We start from the raw sequence: 16,410 nt of genomic DNA on the forward strand, positions 1-16,410 counted from the left end.
ATGTAAAAGTAAGTAGTATCCTCACTAGCCCCCTGGAGAACAGAGAATATCTTTGTCTCCTCTGCAGGGGAGAATAATCACACCACAGGGCTGCAGACTTTGTACAATTTATTTTAAAAAAAACAACAATAATTTATGCCCTTTGCAAAACAAAGGGTTTGGTCAGTATAAATGCTCTTTAGATAATATATTAAAAGATAATATAATATATAATATAATAAATCAATATTAGAGTTACACCAACAGTGATTCCATAGCAGATCAGGGTATTCCTGGTCCTTTCACCATAAATGACACAATAATTCCTCAAAAAATACTTTCTGGCATAACCCCACTTTAAGAAAATCTCATATACAAAAATATAGCCATAAAATAGATAAATTATAGTTATTATTTGCATTACAAAAGGACTCTTCATGCTATAAAAATGATTCCTGTCAGGGTTCCTTTAAAAAGACAACTCCCCAAATACTTTGAAAATACAATTGCCAAAAATTTGATCCAAGCTCAAATTTTTTTTTTCAGTAACATCTATTACATAATGTGAAATATACATAGGGTTAGAAAGGTGGTAACTGAATTTGGCTCCAGAACTAATTTGGGTTTGTAGGATCCACTGAATGAGAAAACAGCAAGGACACAAATTCTTTGAATCCTCTGTTTCCATCCTTTTTTCCCATTAGATTGAAAGCTCCTTGGGGGTATGAATTTTCTTTGCTTTTTTTGTATCCCCAAAGCTTAACATAGTACCTAGTACATAGTGCTTAATGAATATATATTTACTGGTTCTTGACTGACTGATTTCTTTGCTCTTCTTTAACTCACTTTTTATGTGGTACTTTCTTATTAAATCAGAGATCATATTAACAACTAGGTTAGATTTTTACTAATGTGTTACACAGACAAAAAGAGAAGGAAATTTTAATGGTGGGGAGAGACTAAAAACTAGGGGAGTGAATCATGTTACTACAACTTTAGGAGAATTTATGGAGACAGAGTGTGTTCAGTTGGGTCTAGGAAATAAGAGTTGGGGTGGAAGTGAGTTGTTTTTGTGCCCCCTGTCCCACTAGTAGGCATCCAATTCAATGGGCAACCAAAGCGCACTGCCTAGCCTGGTCCCAGAAGAGATACACTCTATGGGGAAAGGAAGATGGCTTATTTGTCGCACTCTTCCTGAGCTCCTTCAGCACTTTGGTAGTGCTTCTCACAGAACTCCTGGATCCGGCTGCAAGCCTCCAACATCATCACCTCAGGGACCGTGATAACTACTCGGAAAAAATTGGGGTATTCAAAGCACTGTAAAAAAAAAGAAAAAAAGAAAAGATGATGTTAACTTTAGAAAATATGAACCTAAGATAGCTCATCTCCTAAATTACAAAAGACATTGGCTTAATTTTTGATGGTTTTTGAAAAAGGATAATTCATTGAAAAGGCAGGTTGAAAGTTTGGATGTTAACCTAAAGAAAGAAACATGACTTCCTTTCACTCCTACAGCAAAGAATCTTTAATCAATCAACAAGCACTGATTAAGCTGGATCATGTTATTAAATTCAGACCCAGTCTTCAAGTCCATATAGATTGAAAAGGGGTAAGGAAAGATCCTTTGAGATCTTGAGAGATGTACTTTTTGAATACACCCAAATGACAAAGAGTTTGGGAAGTTACATTAGGGAGACCCTGGGCCCATCAAGACCTTTCAGTAACATGAGACTATTCTGACAGACAAGTCACTCACCTTTCCTGGAAGACAGACAACAGACTGCTCTGCAATTAGCCTCTCACTGAATTCAACATCGTTTTCAAATTCTGGGAAATGTTCCATCTCAATTCCAACCTGTGTCCATAGCAGGGAGGAAGAGATATAAATGAAAGACTTTTCCAGTTACAAGGAACAGTAAGGAGTACTAGCTCACCCCCCCCCCCCAGAAAATGTCCAATAATAGCTAATATTTATGTAGTACTTTAAGGTTCAACAAAGGGGTCTAGGAAAGTAACCCAAAGCCCATAGGCAAGGGACTTTCTCCTTTTTGGATACTTTGTGTGAGGGGTGGGGCAAGAGTTGGTGAAAATTTTAATTCTCAGCCAGTCTCAGCTTTGGGGACTTTTCAAATAGCAATTCCCCTTGATGACTCTTCAAATGGAAGTACCCCTTTATCTTCCCCTTTCCCAGGTAATGGCATTCATCTCCACCAGTAAGGAGAGAGTTAAACAATTATATGATCATTTTATCTTCATAACAATGCTTGTGCTATTATTATCATTCCTATTTTAGGAGTGAAGAAATTGAGGTAGGCAGAGGTTAAGTGATATGTAAAAGGGATGGGCATTGGGGAGGACTCTTAACAGAAATTCTGAAGCTGCATTGAGGGAACTAATTAAGACTGATGTTTTTTTTTTTTTTTTTTTTTTTTTTGCTGAGGCAATAGGGGACAAGTGACTTGCCCAGAGTCACACAGGTAGGAAGTATTAAGTGTTTGAGGCCAAATTTGAACTCAGTCCTCCTGACTTCAGGGCTAGTACTCTTTCCACTGTGCCATCTAGTTGCCCCTGATGCATTCTTTTAGTGATGGAAGGTAGTTCTAAGAAGAGCTGTCACAAGGATTTATTATAATGGTGGAAAGATCAAAAGTACTCTTTGCACTTAATGAAGAGTTTAGTTTTACCCACTAACTCGTGACTGCCAGAAATGAAACAACTTCAGTCACTGACATAATAGACCTTTGTTTTCAAGTCTTGAATAAATCAAATTGCACTTTGGGATGCACAAAAAATAAAAGGAGTCTGCTCTCTGGGAACAGCTCTAGTCACAGATTTGTCCTCTCCCTACTAAGAATTGAAGCCATTCATTCAGAGAGGGAATATTTCTAATCTATCTGGCTGCCTCTTTGACCCAGAATACACCATAGATTGATCCAGTGTTTGGTGGAGACATGCTTACCATGAGGTACATGGCCCCAGAAGGCTGGACAGGCCGGAGTCCAGGAATAGCAGCCAAGGCCCCATAACAAAGGTCAGCATTTGACTAGAAGAGGCAAGACAGAGGCCAAAGATCACCATTTGGGGGGAAAGTAAAATCATACCATTCTAGTGAGCATCATTTTGAGACTCTAACCTCCACATTTACTTGCTTATGAACAGATTCAACAGGGCAAAGATTATATCCATTCCATCTTTAACTGGAACGAATGGCATTGCCAAGGGCCCAGAAAATTATTCACACTGCTGTGTCCATCTTGACCAAGATGGATTAAGGAAAGGTAGGAGAGCATATCCCAGACTGCATGCTTGACCCTTCCAGAGTTAATTATATTGACTACTGGCAGAACCACAAGATGATGTTATTTCCAGGGTTCCAAATCAACTTTTCCTTATGGATATCTCCCTTTGCCCAAAGATAGGAGACTTCTGGACAACCCTTACCTTAAGGAAGCTTAGGGTATTATGATAGAATTCTTGAGGTGTTCTTCTCATAATGCTTTTCAGCGCTCCTTGGACAATGGTACAGGGTCCCAGGATCCTCTGAGTCAGCTTTACCAGCCCGTCTCGAATCTTAAATATTCCAAGAAGTCCAGTCAGTACCTCCAAAATCACCCCTATCTAAGTAGTTTATATCTTGTCAAGTCTTTCCTGCTTCCATTTTAAAATGGTTCTCAGTCATATCTTCATTCCTCTCTAGGGTCAATTTCTGATTCTCTAGAATTTACCACCACACCCCTGCTCAGGTACCTTTTCCTTCTTCTCCCTACCCCCTTTTTTGTGTTGTCTTCTCCCACTAGAATATAAGCTCCTTGAGGGTAGGGAGCACAGGGACTGGAATATTACTCTACAGTAAGCATTTAATAGATACTTCTTGACTTGATCCTGAAGTGGGAGAGGACTAAGACCTTTTCATTATTCCAAGCAAGGGGAAATTGAATTTGGGATAGGAAATAGGGATGACAATTACTTTTCTTTATTCAGTATCTTCTTCAGATATCCTGAACCTCAGTATCACAGAGTAATAAGATCATAGATTAAGAATTAATAGGTCATTTCCATAAAAGAAATTGAGACCTAGAGAGGTTAAGTAAAGTCATGTAGATCATAAGTAGTTAGGTGGAGAACCCAACCATGACCCTGACTCCAAATCTGGTACATTTTCCACTTTATTTATTCTTGCTATCAGTACCAAAAACATTCATTCAAAAAAACATAATTCTATTTCTCCATAATTGTATGTGCAAGACAAGGGATATAATGTGTATATTTGCATGTTGGAAGAAGGCATATAATTTTCACAATACTAGACATTCTACTATTCTTACCTCATTACCAAATATGTTTCTTCTGTCATGGATTAGAATCCAGCCCAGTCTCCAGCCTGGTACCAACCAACGCTTAGCTAGCCCCCCACAGGATAAGATGGGAACATTGGTGCTTAGAGAGGCCAAAGGTTCATATTTACAGTCCGAAAACACCTGAAGAGGAAGAAGGTTCATGATATTTCTTGTTTGCTCCCTTTGGAATCTCTTTCCCCTTCTACAGCCAGATTTGTTATCCTCTTGACCTTTCTACCTATATTCAAAAGCTAAGGAATGATTGGAATCTCAAGAAGATTGGGAACTATATTGATTCTAGGTGGGATTAGACTCTGCTAGGGATAGTTCAAAGATGGCTGGCCTGGGTATATGGAAGGAGACTTGTAAAGAAAACCCAAAAATACAGAACAGATTTCATATTGAATCTGTCTGAGAGGAATGAATACTAGAAAGGCACACTCTTGTGGTAGAAAATTTGTTAAATGGAATCCCAAAATATTAGAGAGTATAACATGCAAAAAAAATTATTCAGAGTTGACTTTTCTTTGCTTTCATAAAGGAGTGATCTAAAGGAGGTGATTTATTACAGTAAAACCCTAGATTTTTTGCCCAGTGCTCACCATGTCTCCATAGATTTCATCAGCCAAAATGGGAACACATTGTCTTGCAGCCACTAAAGAAAGAGAAATATGCTTGATCACTCTTCTGCACCAGGGTCCCTCAGAATTCAAATATTCAACTAGTCCTGCATTATATTATGTTTTCACTACATCACCTTGTCATTTTTCTCAAGCCATTACATATATGTAAGTGTCATTTTCCCTAAAGAGATTATTTTTGAATATATTATCTAGTTCTTTTTTTAAAAAATTTCATCTAGTGCAGGAATTCATTCTAATAAGTTTTTTTAATCAATTAACTAAAGTTATTTATTTCAGAAAATAAGAAAGGAGGAATCAGTTCCCTCATCTTGTTTCTTCCTTCTGTGTGTATATATGCATGTGTGTTATATAGATACATATGTGTGTATCCCTCTAGGTTCCTCTCATTTTCCTCTATCAACTTCCCATTTGCCTCCATCCAGTAACAGATGATAATTTTGTCCGTTGCTTTCCAGCCCGGGCAGAAAGTACTCTACTTTATTCCACATACAGGAGAAGCTTTTGACAGATATCTAGTTGACCTGAGCCCAGATCAAAAAATTCATCTTACCAGCCAGGATCTTCTGGAGATGACGTTTGCTGAATACTGAACCACAGGGGTTTGATGGGTTGTTGACAATAAGACAAGCTGTCTTCTCATCAATCAATGATTCCAAATGCTTCAAGTCAATTTCCCAAGACTTTTCCGGCTGGAAAGGAAAGAAAGATTGTAATAAGAGCTGAGAATCCCTTGCAGGTTTGTCTGTTTTTAATTTTGTCTTTGTATTCCTAGAATAATATCTTGCATATGGCAGGTTCTTAACAAATACTTTTTGTGATAAATTTAATTGGAACTTTTGCATAATAATTATTTAATCAATATTGAACTTAAATGATAAAATATATTTATAGCTTTGGCTATCCACATCAGGACCTTTCACTTTTGAAACATGTGAGCAGTCACACTCATATCTGAACTGATATGTCTGGAGACTGTGAATATAGGCATACTTTGTGAAAGGCCAGAAATGGTGGAGTGGAGTTAGAAGAATCAAGTTTGAATTCCCAATTTATTAGTTGTGTGGTCTACATGAAAGAACTGGACAATATAATTTCCAATGTCTCTTTCCTCCATAAAATCCTATGAAATCCTAGAGGTTTAAGTGAAAACAATCACTCATCAATAATTTATTGTGTCAGACCCTATAATGGAATGAGGATACTAATAATTTTTTTTAAAAAGTTAAAAAACAAGTCCCTGTTCCCCAGTGATTCACATTCTAATGGAGAAGAAAATGGTGGAAACAATTATGAACATACAAAATGTATACAGTGTGAATGGAAGGTAACCCTAGAGGGAGGCCACTGAAGGAAACGAATTGGAATGACGAAAAGGGTAAAAAAAGGAAGAGGATATTTAGAGACAAAAATAAGAGAGAAGGAAGAAAAGCCTCAAGCAGTCTAAGGTGTTAGAATAAAATTCTAAAGGTCTTGAAAGAAACTAAGCTAAACAAGAGTAGAGAAAAGTTGATATTAGCTACTAGAAAATAACATCTCCACATCTCCTAGAACAAAGGGGTTCCATTTAGGAATCAATCAACACATACTTAGTAAGCGTATGGAGCTCTGAGTGCTTTATATATAAAGCAATAATATATGTCATAGACAATGATACATAATAGACAATCACATATAAGAAGTCAGAATGGACTGGCTCTGTGACAGGGTACCTATCACCAATTCTATTCCTAAGATAAAGGAAACTTCCTAAAGCACTTCCTTTCCAAGGGTTACCCCCAAATCACTCACCAACAAGTTGTAAAGTTTGACCTCAATCCCCATGGATTCAGCCAGAGTCTTATAGAGAGAGAAGCCAGGTCTGGGGATCAGGATGTTCTGTCCTGGGTTGGCCAACACAGTCAAGGCAAGTTCAATGGCCTGGCTACAGCCACTTGTGAGAATGACATCCTGCATAGAACACAAAGAGTTAATTAAGATGATGCTTGCTGGATAACAGAAAACTGAGAAAAAACTGAGGAATTCAAGAGTTGATTTACCAAAAAGGAGAGAATTGGGAATAAGGAGATTTATTTTTGAATTCTAGGCAATGGTAGGCCAACTCAAATTTGTGTGGCATTTTAACATTTGAAAAGTATATTCTTCACAGCAACCTTTGTGACTTGTAGTTGAGGAAACTGAGCCTTAGAAAGATTAAATTGTTTAGCTCAATCCCTCACAAGTTGAGATTCAAATACAGGTCTTTGGCTCCAAGTCTTTCCTTTATACCACAGTGCCTCTCATTAATACAGTACTGAGCTAATATCAGAAGATTAATAGGTTTTATGAATGTATGTATTTATACATGGTACATATATACATTATTTAACCATATATACATGCACATATGTACATGTGTGTTTATATGTATTGTGTGTGTATTTAACTTTATTTGAAAGGTGGCCATGCGTAAGCTAGCCACCATGTAAAAATGCAACCCTGTTGTTGGGATTGGGAAAAATTCTCAGCTGATAGCGTCCTTGGACTTTCTCCCTGGCTTATTTGTTCCTGGTTAGAGATATGATACAGAAGGCAGAAAGAGGCCTTCTCTCTTATGAAATATCAACCAAAAACATCAAATGGTTGGTGGGGGAAGCAGTTAGTCCCAATTTTAGCATAGTCACCAATTTAATATCTAACTGCAATCAAGAGATCTTAACTATTTAACTGCATTAAAATTCATTTTTCGCTACCTTTGTCAACTGCTGAGACTAGACGATTATAAACACTAATAATAATTATAAATCAAGCTGTCAAGAACTTGTAATTTATCAGTTTAAGAACTTCCTTCACCAAAATAGATCATAAACTCTCTATAACTTATAATCTTTGATCTACTCATCTAGTTTACATTCTATATAAGTCTTAGACTTGAGGCTCTGATGATTTCCTTGCAGCCAACCAACCCAAGTCACTAAATTTAGATTGAAGAAGTTGGAGTCCCAACTCCATCTCTTAGCAGCTCCAAGATCCTGGGCAAATTACTTCACCTCCCATAGCCTGACTGAAATGGAGATAAAGACTCTTTACTCTACTTTCTTTCTTACAGAATTGTGAAGAATTTGCTTTGAGACTCTTAAAGTCCTATAGCAGTGCAAATCACTTGCTGTGACCAGCACAACACAAATGGGCTAGTGACCATTGAAAATAAGGAGATGGATTATCATATGAAGCATTGTTCTGTGACCAACCCTGGTTCCCATTTTCTATAATCTGAAGCATGTTGCTATTTTCTGGAGATTCAATCTTGTGTAAAGTTCACAATGCCCCAGTAAAAGTGCCAGAACCTTATGTTTTCTCATGATTTCAAGCTTAAATTCACTCCTGATTTATTTTAGGGGGAAGGGAACATACCAGTCACTGAAGTCTCTAGCTTCTTGGAAGTTCTCTACAATCACTAATCTGATTAAAAAAATCCAGGGCAACTTTGAGCTAACTGAAGGCCCACATTAATTTACTAATAGCATCCAACTCTTTGTGACCCCATTTACGATTTACTTGGCAAAGACACTGGAGTGATTTGCTATTTCTTTCTCCAGCTCATTTGCCAGATGAGGAAATTGAGGAAACAATAGGTTAAGTGTCACACAGTTATTAAGTATCTGAGGCTTATCAGGAAGACTAGTATTCCTGACTCTAGGCCAGTCTTTTATCCACTATAGCTGGCAAATTCCTACTATCCCCATACTACATATAGATATACATATACATATATATGTATATGTATATCTATATGTATATATACATATATACACATATGCATATATATAGATAATATTGTTTTATAGTAGATATCCTGCAAGTGCCAAAAGAAAAAAAAATTTATCTCAACCTTATCAACATGATCACCATTGTCATAACTTGGAGCCAGGAAGTCTTGAATTCAAATCTAGCCCCGGATACTGACTACTTGTAGAATCCTGAACAAATTACTTCACCTTTGTCAGCCTCTATGTCCTCATGTATAAAACTGGGATAAACATAGTATCAACCTCTCAGGGTTGTTGTGAGGATCAAATAAGATAATATAACTAGTTAGCTTTAAAGTGCTGGCTATTAAAATCCCTACAGATACGTAAGGATAAGGACAATCACTCTTCTCTTTATACATGAAACCATTTATTAGACTTTTGTGATCTAGAGGTAGGGATGGCAAGATTTGCCCTAACTTTGCAAAACAGCCTTTGTTACCTTGGCTTCCAGAGGGGCCTCTGGACAGTTGTAATAGGAAGCAATTTCTTCCCGACTAGACAGATAACCTGGAAATAAAAAGAGAAATCAGTGAGGAGGAGGAGGATTTCCTTCTTGAACCTGCCAATAACCTTAGGTATTCAAAAACATGAGATTCATACAATACAATTGAGATTCATTTTGAAGAAGGAGGAGGAGGAGAAGGAGGAGGAAGAGGAGGAGGAGGAGGAGGAGGAGGAGGAGGAGGAGGAGGAGGAGGAGGAGGAGGAGGAGGAGGAGGAGGAGGAGGAGGAAGAGGGATTTGGTCTTAGTACCAGTTTCTACTAGGTGCTCTGGAAACTTTCATTTTTGATTTTACAGTTAAGCTTTCTTCATTATAAATTTCTTCTTCAGCATACTGAAACCTGCTTTTTCCCCCTCTGAATATAACAACATCTTTCAAGGCTAGATGCTCTTTCATATCCCTTGGTGCAGACCCAAGGAGAGGAGTTGACTTACTGCTGGTTCCTCAATTTTACTTTCAGACCTTCCCTAAGCCACCATCACTCAGCAACTCCCTCTCTTTATTTCAAGTTGAGCCCATCTTCCCTGCATCCTTACTGGTATCATGGGTGGTCTTCCAGATTACTCTCCCTCCTATACAATAAAATCATCCCTCACCTCCACCTGAACTCCTAATCCCTTCTAACTCTTTGATTTTCCTTGTTATTCAGCTTCTCCAAATCTCAGGCCTCCCATTTCTAGCTAACCCTAACCATTCAGAGAAGTGATTAAGGAATCTAAAAACTTTCTTTCCCTCCTTCAATGCATTTGCCCCAAAATTCTAAGACCACAATTAAGTAAGAACCTTAAGACAAGAAGAAGTATAGGGAGAATACAATTATTTTCAAGGAGTCAGCAAGTTCTGTTCCCCAAGTTTTGGGTGAGTGTGGGAGAGAAAGGAAGAGAGGGAGAAAATTAGCAAGGAAGTACTCCCAACTAAAAAAACCTCAGAATTAGTAACAATGTGACAAGAAACTTATGTGAAAATGTAACACAGCATTCCATGATATGCTATATGGAGGCTGAAAGAAATATCAAATATTTCTGAAAGATGGGTCTAGAATATCAATTTATATTTATGATTTATACATTACTACATATTTACATATTATGAATTCCCCTAAGCAGTTCTTAACCTGGGAAGTTCACAAACTTGGTTTTTAAAAATATTTTAGGCAGAGTTTCCAAACATGGCAGCCTTACGCCTGGCATGCCAAGGATCTATACCCACTGGAACACTGTTTTCAGTGCCCGCTTATCTCTACCTTCAACTTTACCAACTAGACTTTAACTTTACTTCCAAACCCCATAATAAACCTCTTTTATAAATATATATATACATATATAAAACTATGTTTCATAAAATTGGTCTCTTTTGTAATGTTATATACTTTACTTTACTTATTTATATATTATATGCATTTAGGAATATTATCCTGAGGAGGGGTCCATAGATTTTACCAGCCTGCCAAAGGGGATCATGATACAAAGTTAAGAACTCCTTCTCAAAAAAATTTCTTCCCTGATTTTACTTTAGCCTCTGAATACCAAGACAGAAACAGATATCAGAATGAAATCTTGAAAATTTACAAAGATGCAAAAAAGCCTTGGGAAGCACTGTCCTTAATGATATTAATAAAGTGGAAGAAACTTACCAATTGATGGAGCATAACCATTATATTTTCCTGAATCTAAGGCATCCTTCATGGCCTGAGTAACTTCAGAATCAGTAGGGAGGTTTCCAAATACAGTTGGATCTCCTTTTTAGAGGAAGAAGAAAAGAAATCACAATAAGATTAGTGATGTTCCATAATCAGTGAACAAAACAGAAACAAAAACTTCCCCCTCTATGTCACTCCACCCACCAAGAGAACTGAACCTTCACCTCCATTTTTATTCATCCTTCCCCATAATCAAAGAAATAAACTTAATCAACAGGAAATTGAGTTCTTCTTCCATTGTAAGTGATGTTCTCATACTCACCTATTGACAAAGAGATCATTGTTTTATTAGGATTCGGCTCCACTTTCATGCTATCTACAATGGCTCTGATGGGATTGAAAGTTTTCTTGGACATATCAGAGGCTCTCACTGCCCATCTAGCCTTCCTGCCTTTCATTTTTCCTAAGACTGTATTTCTTTCATTCATGTTTACATGGACATCCAGGACAGAGGAAAGATCATGCTTGCCATTCATCTGGATCACGTAAGAGTCCATTGCTAAAGATGCCTTTGGAAAGAGAAAAAAAAATTCCATGAATATTAATATACAGGAAAGTCCCTTCACTTTGCAATTGTACACTAACATAAAGTCACTTTCCTAATAGATCCCAGCCAAACTTCTGAACTCATTACTTTGTCCTCAACCTGCTTCTGGTTCTCACTGAAGATAGTTTCCAGATGATTGAGAAAGCTGCAAAACAGCTCAGGTGAGGAGATCCATGGTGTTCTTTTTAAAAAGTATTTCCAAAGGCAGAAAATATTCAGAAATGAATGCCTACTGTCAACAAATCAGCCTCAGCTGGGACAAGAAACTCATTTCACAGTGTTAGAGATAAGGCACTCCTTTGATCATTCATTTAAGTAGAAGGGAAATTTCCCCCCTACCTCCCCACAACTTCTGCTTCTGGTTGACCTCTTGGTGAATTGGAACCAAGACAAATAATTATAGGACTTCAGGCTCCCAGTATATGCTCCATCCCCTAAATATGCTTCCAAACCAAGGGATAGTCTCCCTAAAGATGATAGATTGGCTCTTCTCACTGTATAGCCAAGTCAAGGGTGTGCTATAAGAATATGCTGTTAGGTATTATGAATTATTAAGAATTAGACATTTTCTGCTGTGGAAAAGGAAACAATATAAAAGAGACTGAAGTAGCATTCCCTAAATTGTAAACATTGCCAAAAAAAGCCCCAAGGATTTTACCTTTTAAGAAAGGAACCTGAAGCCCTAAATTGATGAAAAGGATGTGAAAATTTCTTTCTCTCTTGCAAGTTGCGGTGATGAATTCAGAAGCAAATCCTGATCGCTAAAATAGTCCTTAGAAATGGGTGTTGGCCTTGAAAACCTTTCATCATTGGTTGAGGGTGAGGTTGTTATAATACTCCTCCTCCAGTTCTCAGTCAGGGATTTGTTGTCATTTCCAACAAATGAAATCCTCTAAATTAACTCTTTATAGGGAGATAGAAGGGGTGGGGAGAGGAACAGGGGATTGTTGTTAAGGTTCCTAGATCTGAATATTTATTGAGCAACTGAGACATGGGGAGGGGGAAACCTAAAGTAAGCCCTTTCTACTCCACTGCCCATACATCCTTGAGAGATAAGTATCTTTTTTATTTTTTTTTTAAGTTTTTTCTTCTCAATCCAATACTCAAATTATTCTTCTTCAGTAATTGTAGTTATTTGTTGAATTGAGATGTCTGGTATGACCCAGAGAAATCTCCATAAGGGTCATTCGCCAGAGAACTGAAGTTTCTTCCCCCTTTCTTCCCTGAAAATGACCAGTTGCCTAAGGGTTTGTTTCCTCTTAGAGATTCCATCTTTCTGTTTATTTTTTGAGAGATACAGCAATGTGTTTGCCTGTTGACTGACGTTTATAAGAATTACTATTATTTGATTTACAAAATGCTGAAGAGTTTGGGAGACTCTTGTTGATTTTTTCCCATCCTTACCTGTTAGAGCCATATACTGTATAGATTGGATTCTATTCTTTTTTGGTGCCTTCTTTTCCCCACATGCAAAATGAATTTGAAAATACTCAAAGGAGGAAGAGAATGAAATTCTGTAAGGGACTTACATCAAGGTGGTTCTTCACCCAGGATCCATGAACTTAGTTTTAAAATGTTCTTGTAACTACATAAATATAATTAGTTTTATTCATTTAAAAACATGATTCTGAGAAGAGAATTGTCACAGGATTCACCAGATTGCTCAAAGGGGCTAGGATGCACCCCAAAAAAGTTAAGAAAACCTGACTTGGAGAGAGAATACTTAGATAAGTAAAAGCCCCTTAATAGGGCTCTATGACACCTTACTTTATAATAGAGTTACTTAAGTGAGATATGATAATTTTATTGAAACATTTGAAAGATCATTACATGGAAGAAAGATTAAACTTGTTTGGCCCGGAGAGTAGCTCTTCAAATCTCTGGACAAAAGTTGCAAAGAGGCAAATTTTAGACTTCATGAAAAGAAAAGCTTCCTAAAAATTCTACTCCCCTAACAATCTACTCCCCAGAGTGGAATGGGTTGCCTCAAGAAGTAGTGGGTTCCTTCCTTGTGATTATGGTTCATTCAACTATCATTCAAAAAGAAACATTAATCAATTGGGCCACCTTCAAATTGGCAAATTCATATCTGTGAGACCAAAGCAATTTACAGAAAAAGGAAAAAAGAAACTGAATTGGTTCTTAGAAAAACAACAGTCAAAATATTCTGGTAAATCTAAAGTTGTTGGTTTCTTGGTAATACTGAAGTCAATTAATCAACCAGCAATTATTAAATGCCTATTATGTGCCAGGCACTGAGCAAGTCCCAACCAATATATGGACACAGGCCTATTGGCAGGTTATGGCCTACTCTTTGTAAAGGATCCATGACAGCTGAGACACTGTAATTATTACAGAGGATGTTGGCCTTGACTGGGAAGACTAGAATGGAACCACTCTGAATAAAACAATTGCAAAGTAATAGAATAATTGCTGCCAGGTCATTGTCCCTCAGTTTTCTCCACAAAAACCTAAGGGCCCCACTTGGGTTTACAGAGAGCAAAGAGCAAATAGTCTCAGCACAGGATTTTGGCAATATGTCCTGCAAATAGTGAGGTTGACGCAGGACTGGCAGTAGGATGGATGAGGGCAGCGGTCACTGTACCAGACAGATCATCATACCTGACGCTCCCTAGTTTCTGTTCCAACTAAGAATAAGAAAGAAAAACAGACAAAACAAACAGATCTGTGCTAGCACCACCTTTCTCCTCATTGCCCCTACATACAAGGAGCTCACAGAGAAAGAGATGATATTGGGATGCTTACCTTACAATTCTTAACTGCAGACACCAATTAGCCCTTAAAGTTAATCATCCCGGAGCCGTCACCAAAATGAATGGCTCAACTGTCATAAATGGCCCTTTAATCAGTCTGTCCAACCTGTTTCTAGTGCAAACACATATCTCAAAATTTCTGCAACTATCTTCCATTTATACTGTCTATATTTTATGCTTAGTTATTTACATGGTGGCTCTCTCCTTTAAGGTAAAAAAAGTGTTTTTTTCCCTTTATATTCCCATTGCTGATACAAAGTTTGGAACATATTGATTCATAAATCCTTGGTGACTGACAGGCTGATTAAAAATTCATTTTTGTTTTTCCTGTGAAATGTGTCAGAAATTTCAAAACCTCAGAATGAATACATCAAATCAATAACAATAAAAATGAATGTGTCATTAAAAAAATTGATAATATAAAGAATCTGATTCCTTATAAAAATGTAGCCTGTATGGTATAAGTCTCAGGTACTCACTACCCCTGTGTACTTGGACATATCAGTTTCCTCAACTATAAGATGAAGATAATACCCTGCTTGGTGGTCCTCTCTCCTTCTTGAAAAGGACCAAAATGATATCACTATGTTAGAATCAAGTTACAGTGTATCCGACTGTCAAGTGTCTGATCAATGTAGCTGATCAGACCAACATGAGCTTGAAATGTACTGCCATCGCCTTGGCTCAAATAATCCATAATGAACATCTGGAGTGGATTCTCTAACTTTGTGTGTCTTGTATTTCTTCTAAGCTAATTTGATTCTGTTTTGTTCATAATGCACAGCACCTTTTCTCCATAAAATAGTATTTTCGGCAAGTATTCACTTGGCATTCGAATAATGTGGCCAACCCAGCAGAGTTGTGTTCTCTGTTTGAATGCTTGGCAGTTTAGTTCAAAAAAGGATCTCAATATCTGGTATTTTATCCTGCTAGGTGATCTCACCCATACATCTTAGGATTGTTGTGAAAATCAAATGAGAATATTTGTAAAGCACTTGCCTTGATGTTTCGAACATATTGGTATACATAAATGCTAGCAATTGTTATTATTATTAATATCTGTAGCTTTATTGCAATAACAGTTATAGTAGTCCTATTATGCTATAAAGTTTGCAAAACACTTTTGTGCAAATATGCAAAACACATCTGATCTTCACAACATCCTTGGGAAATAGATGCTATTATTCTCCCAATTTTATAGATGAGAAAACCGAGCATATATTACATACCTATACTGTGTATGAGTCAGTTAAATAGTGCAGTGGATAGAGTGCCAGACCTAGTCAGGAGAATGGGTAATGTTGCTCATCTACTTTCTTCCTCTAGATACCTATTCTGCCATACAGGAAAAGCAGTGTGGCGTAATAGTTAAAGTGCCAGAGGCAAGGAGACTTTGACTCAAATCCTATCTTAAGACTCTTACTAACTGAGCCACTCTGGGTAAGTCACCAACTCTCTCTGTCTTAGAGTCATCATCCATAGAATGGGAGATCTGGAGTTGATGGCTTCTAAGCTCTAAATGACAGTCCTAAATATCAGTGTTCTGAACTTAGGAAAGAAGGTCTAGCCCAGCTAAGAGAGACTATACATACATACATATCATATACATATATATGTGTGTGTGATACATAATACTATACTTACTATATAGAGAGACCTTATACTGTTATATAGTATGTATACTATATAAAACATCTTACATTATACATACCATATAAAAAACCTTATACTTATATGCTATATATGAGAGATGTTACATTATACATACTAGAGAGAGAAAGAGAGAATGTACTTATATATATATCTTATACTACATGTACTAGAGAGTGTACTTATATACTATATATGTATATATATATACGAAAGACTTTACACTATACATATTAGAGAGAGAAAGAGAATGTGATTATACTTATCTACTATATGTATATGAGAGACATTATATTATACATTAGAGAGAGTGTTTATGTTTATATACTATATATGTATATGAGAGAATTTATGCTATAACCTACAAATGAAGAATATCTCTCCCTTGAATGGAGCTAGCTACAGTTTAAGGTAGAAGTCATTGATATTCAGAAGTCAAATTGGCATTTCTCCAAAAGGGATCTAGAAAACCTTATAATTTACATTTAA

At 36.9% G+C, this 16,410-nt stretch overlaps 1 protein-coding gene and 1 long non-coding RNA gene across 2 annotated transcripts; one reads left to right on the plus strand and one right to left on the minus strand.

Annotated features, from left to right (window-relative positions):
• Nucleotides 1-863: 863 nt before the first annotated feature.
• On the minus strand, nt 864-12,235 carry TAT (tyrosine aminotransferase). The gene is made up of 12 exons (XM_074286042.1): nt 12,156-12,235; nt 11,213-11,459; nt 10,885-10,989; nt 9,188-9,255; nt 6,749-6,907; nt 5,511-5,649; nt 4,919-4,971; nt 4,305-4,457; nt 3,421-3,549; nt 2,939-3,022; nt 1,736-1,834; nt 864-1,296 (listed from the first exon to the last, which is right to left on the minus strand). The coding sequence occupies exons 2-12, from the start codon at nt 11,445-11,447 to the stop codon at nt 1,156-1,158; spliced, it is 1,365 nt and encodes a 454-aa protein (XP_074142143.1). The 5' UTR covers nt 11,448-11,459; nt 12,156-12,235; the 3' UTR covers nt 864-1,155.
• Nucleotides 5,564-15,704, plus strand: LOC141554289 (uncharacterized). Its single transcript, XR_012485817.1, has 3 exons — nt 5,564-5,696; nt 11,557-11,658; nt 15,598-15,704. It is a non-coding gene; the product is annotated as an uncharacterized LOC141554289 (long non-coding RNA).
• The last annotated feature ends 706 nt before the right edge of the window (nt 15,705-16,410 follow it).

This window comes from Sminthopsis crassicaudata, chromosome 2 (assembly GCF_048593235.1).
Source record: "Sminthopsis crassicaudata isolate SCR6 chromosome 2, ASM4859323v1, whole genome shotgun sequence".
Taxonomy (NCBI): Eukaryota; Metazoa; Chordata; class Mammalia; order Dasyuromorphia; family Dasyuridae; genus Sminthopsis; species Sminthopsis crassicaudata.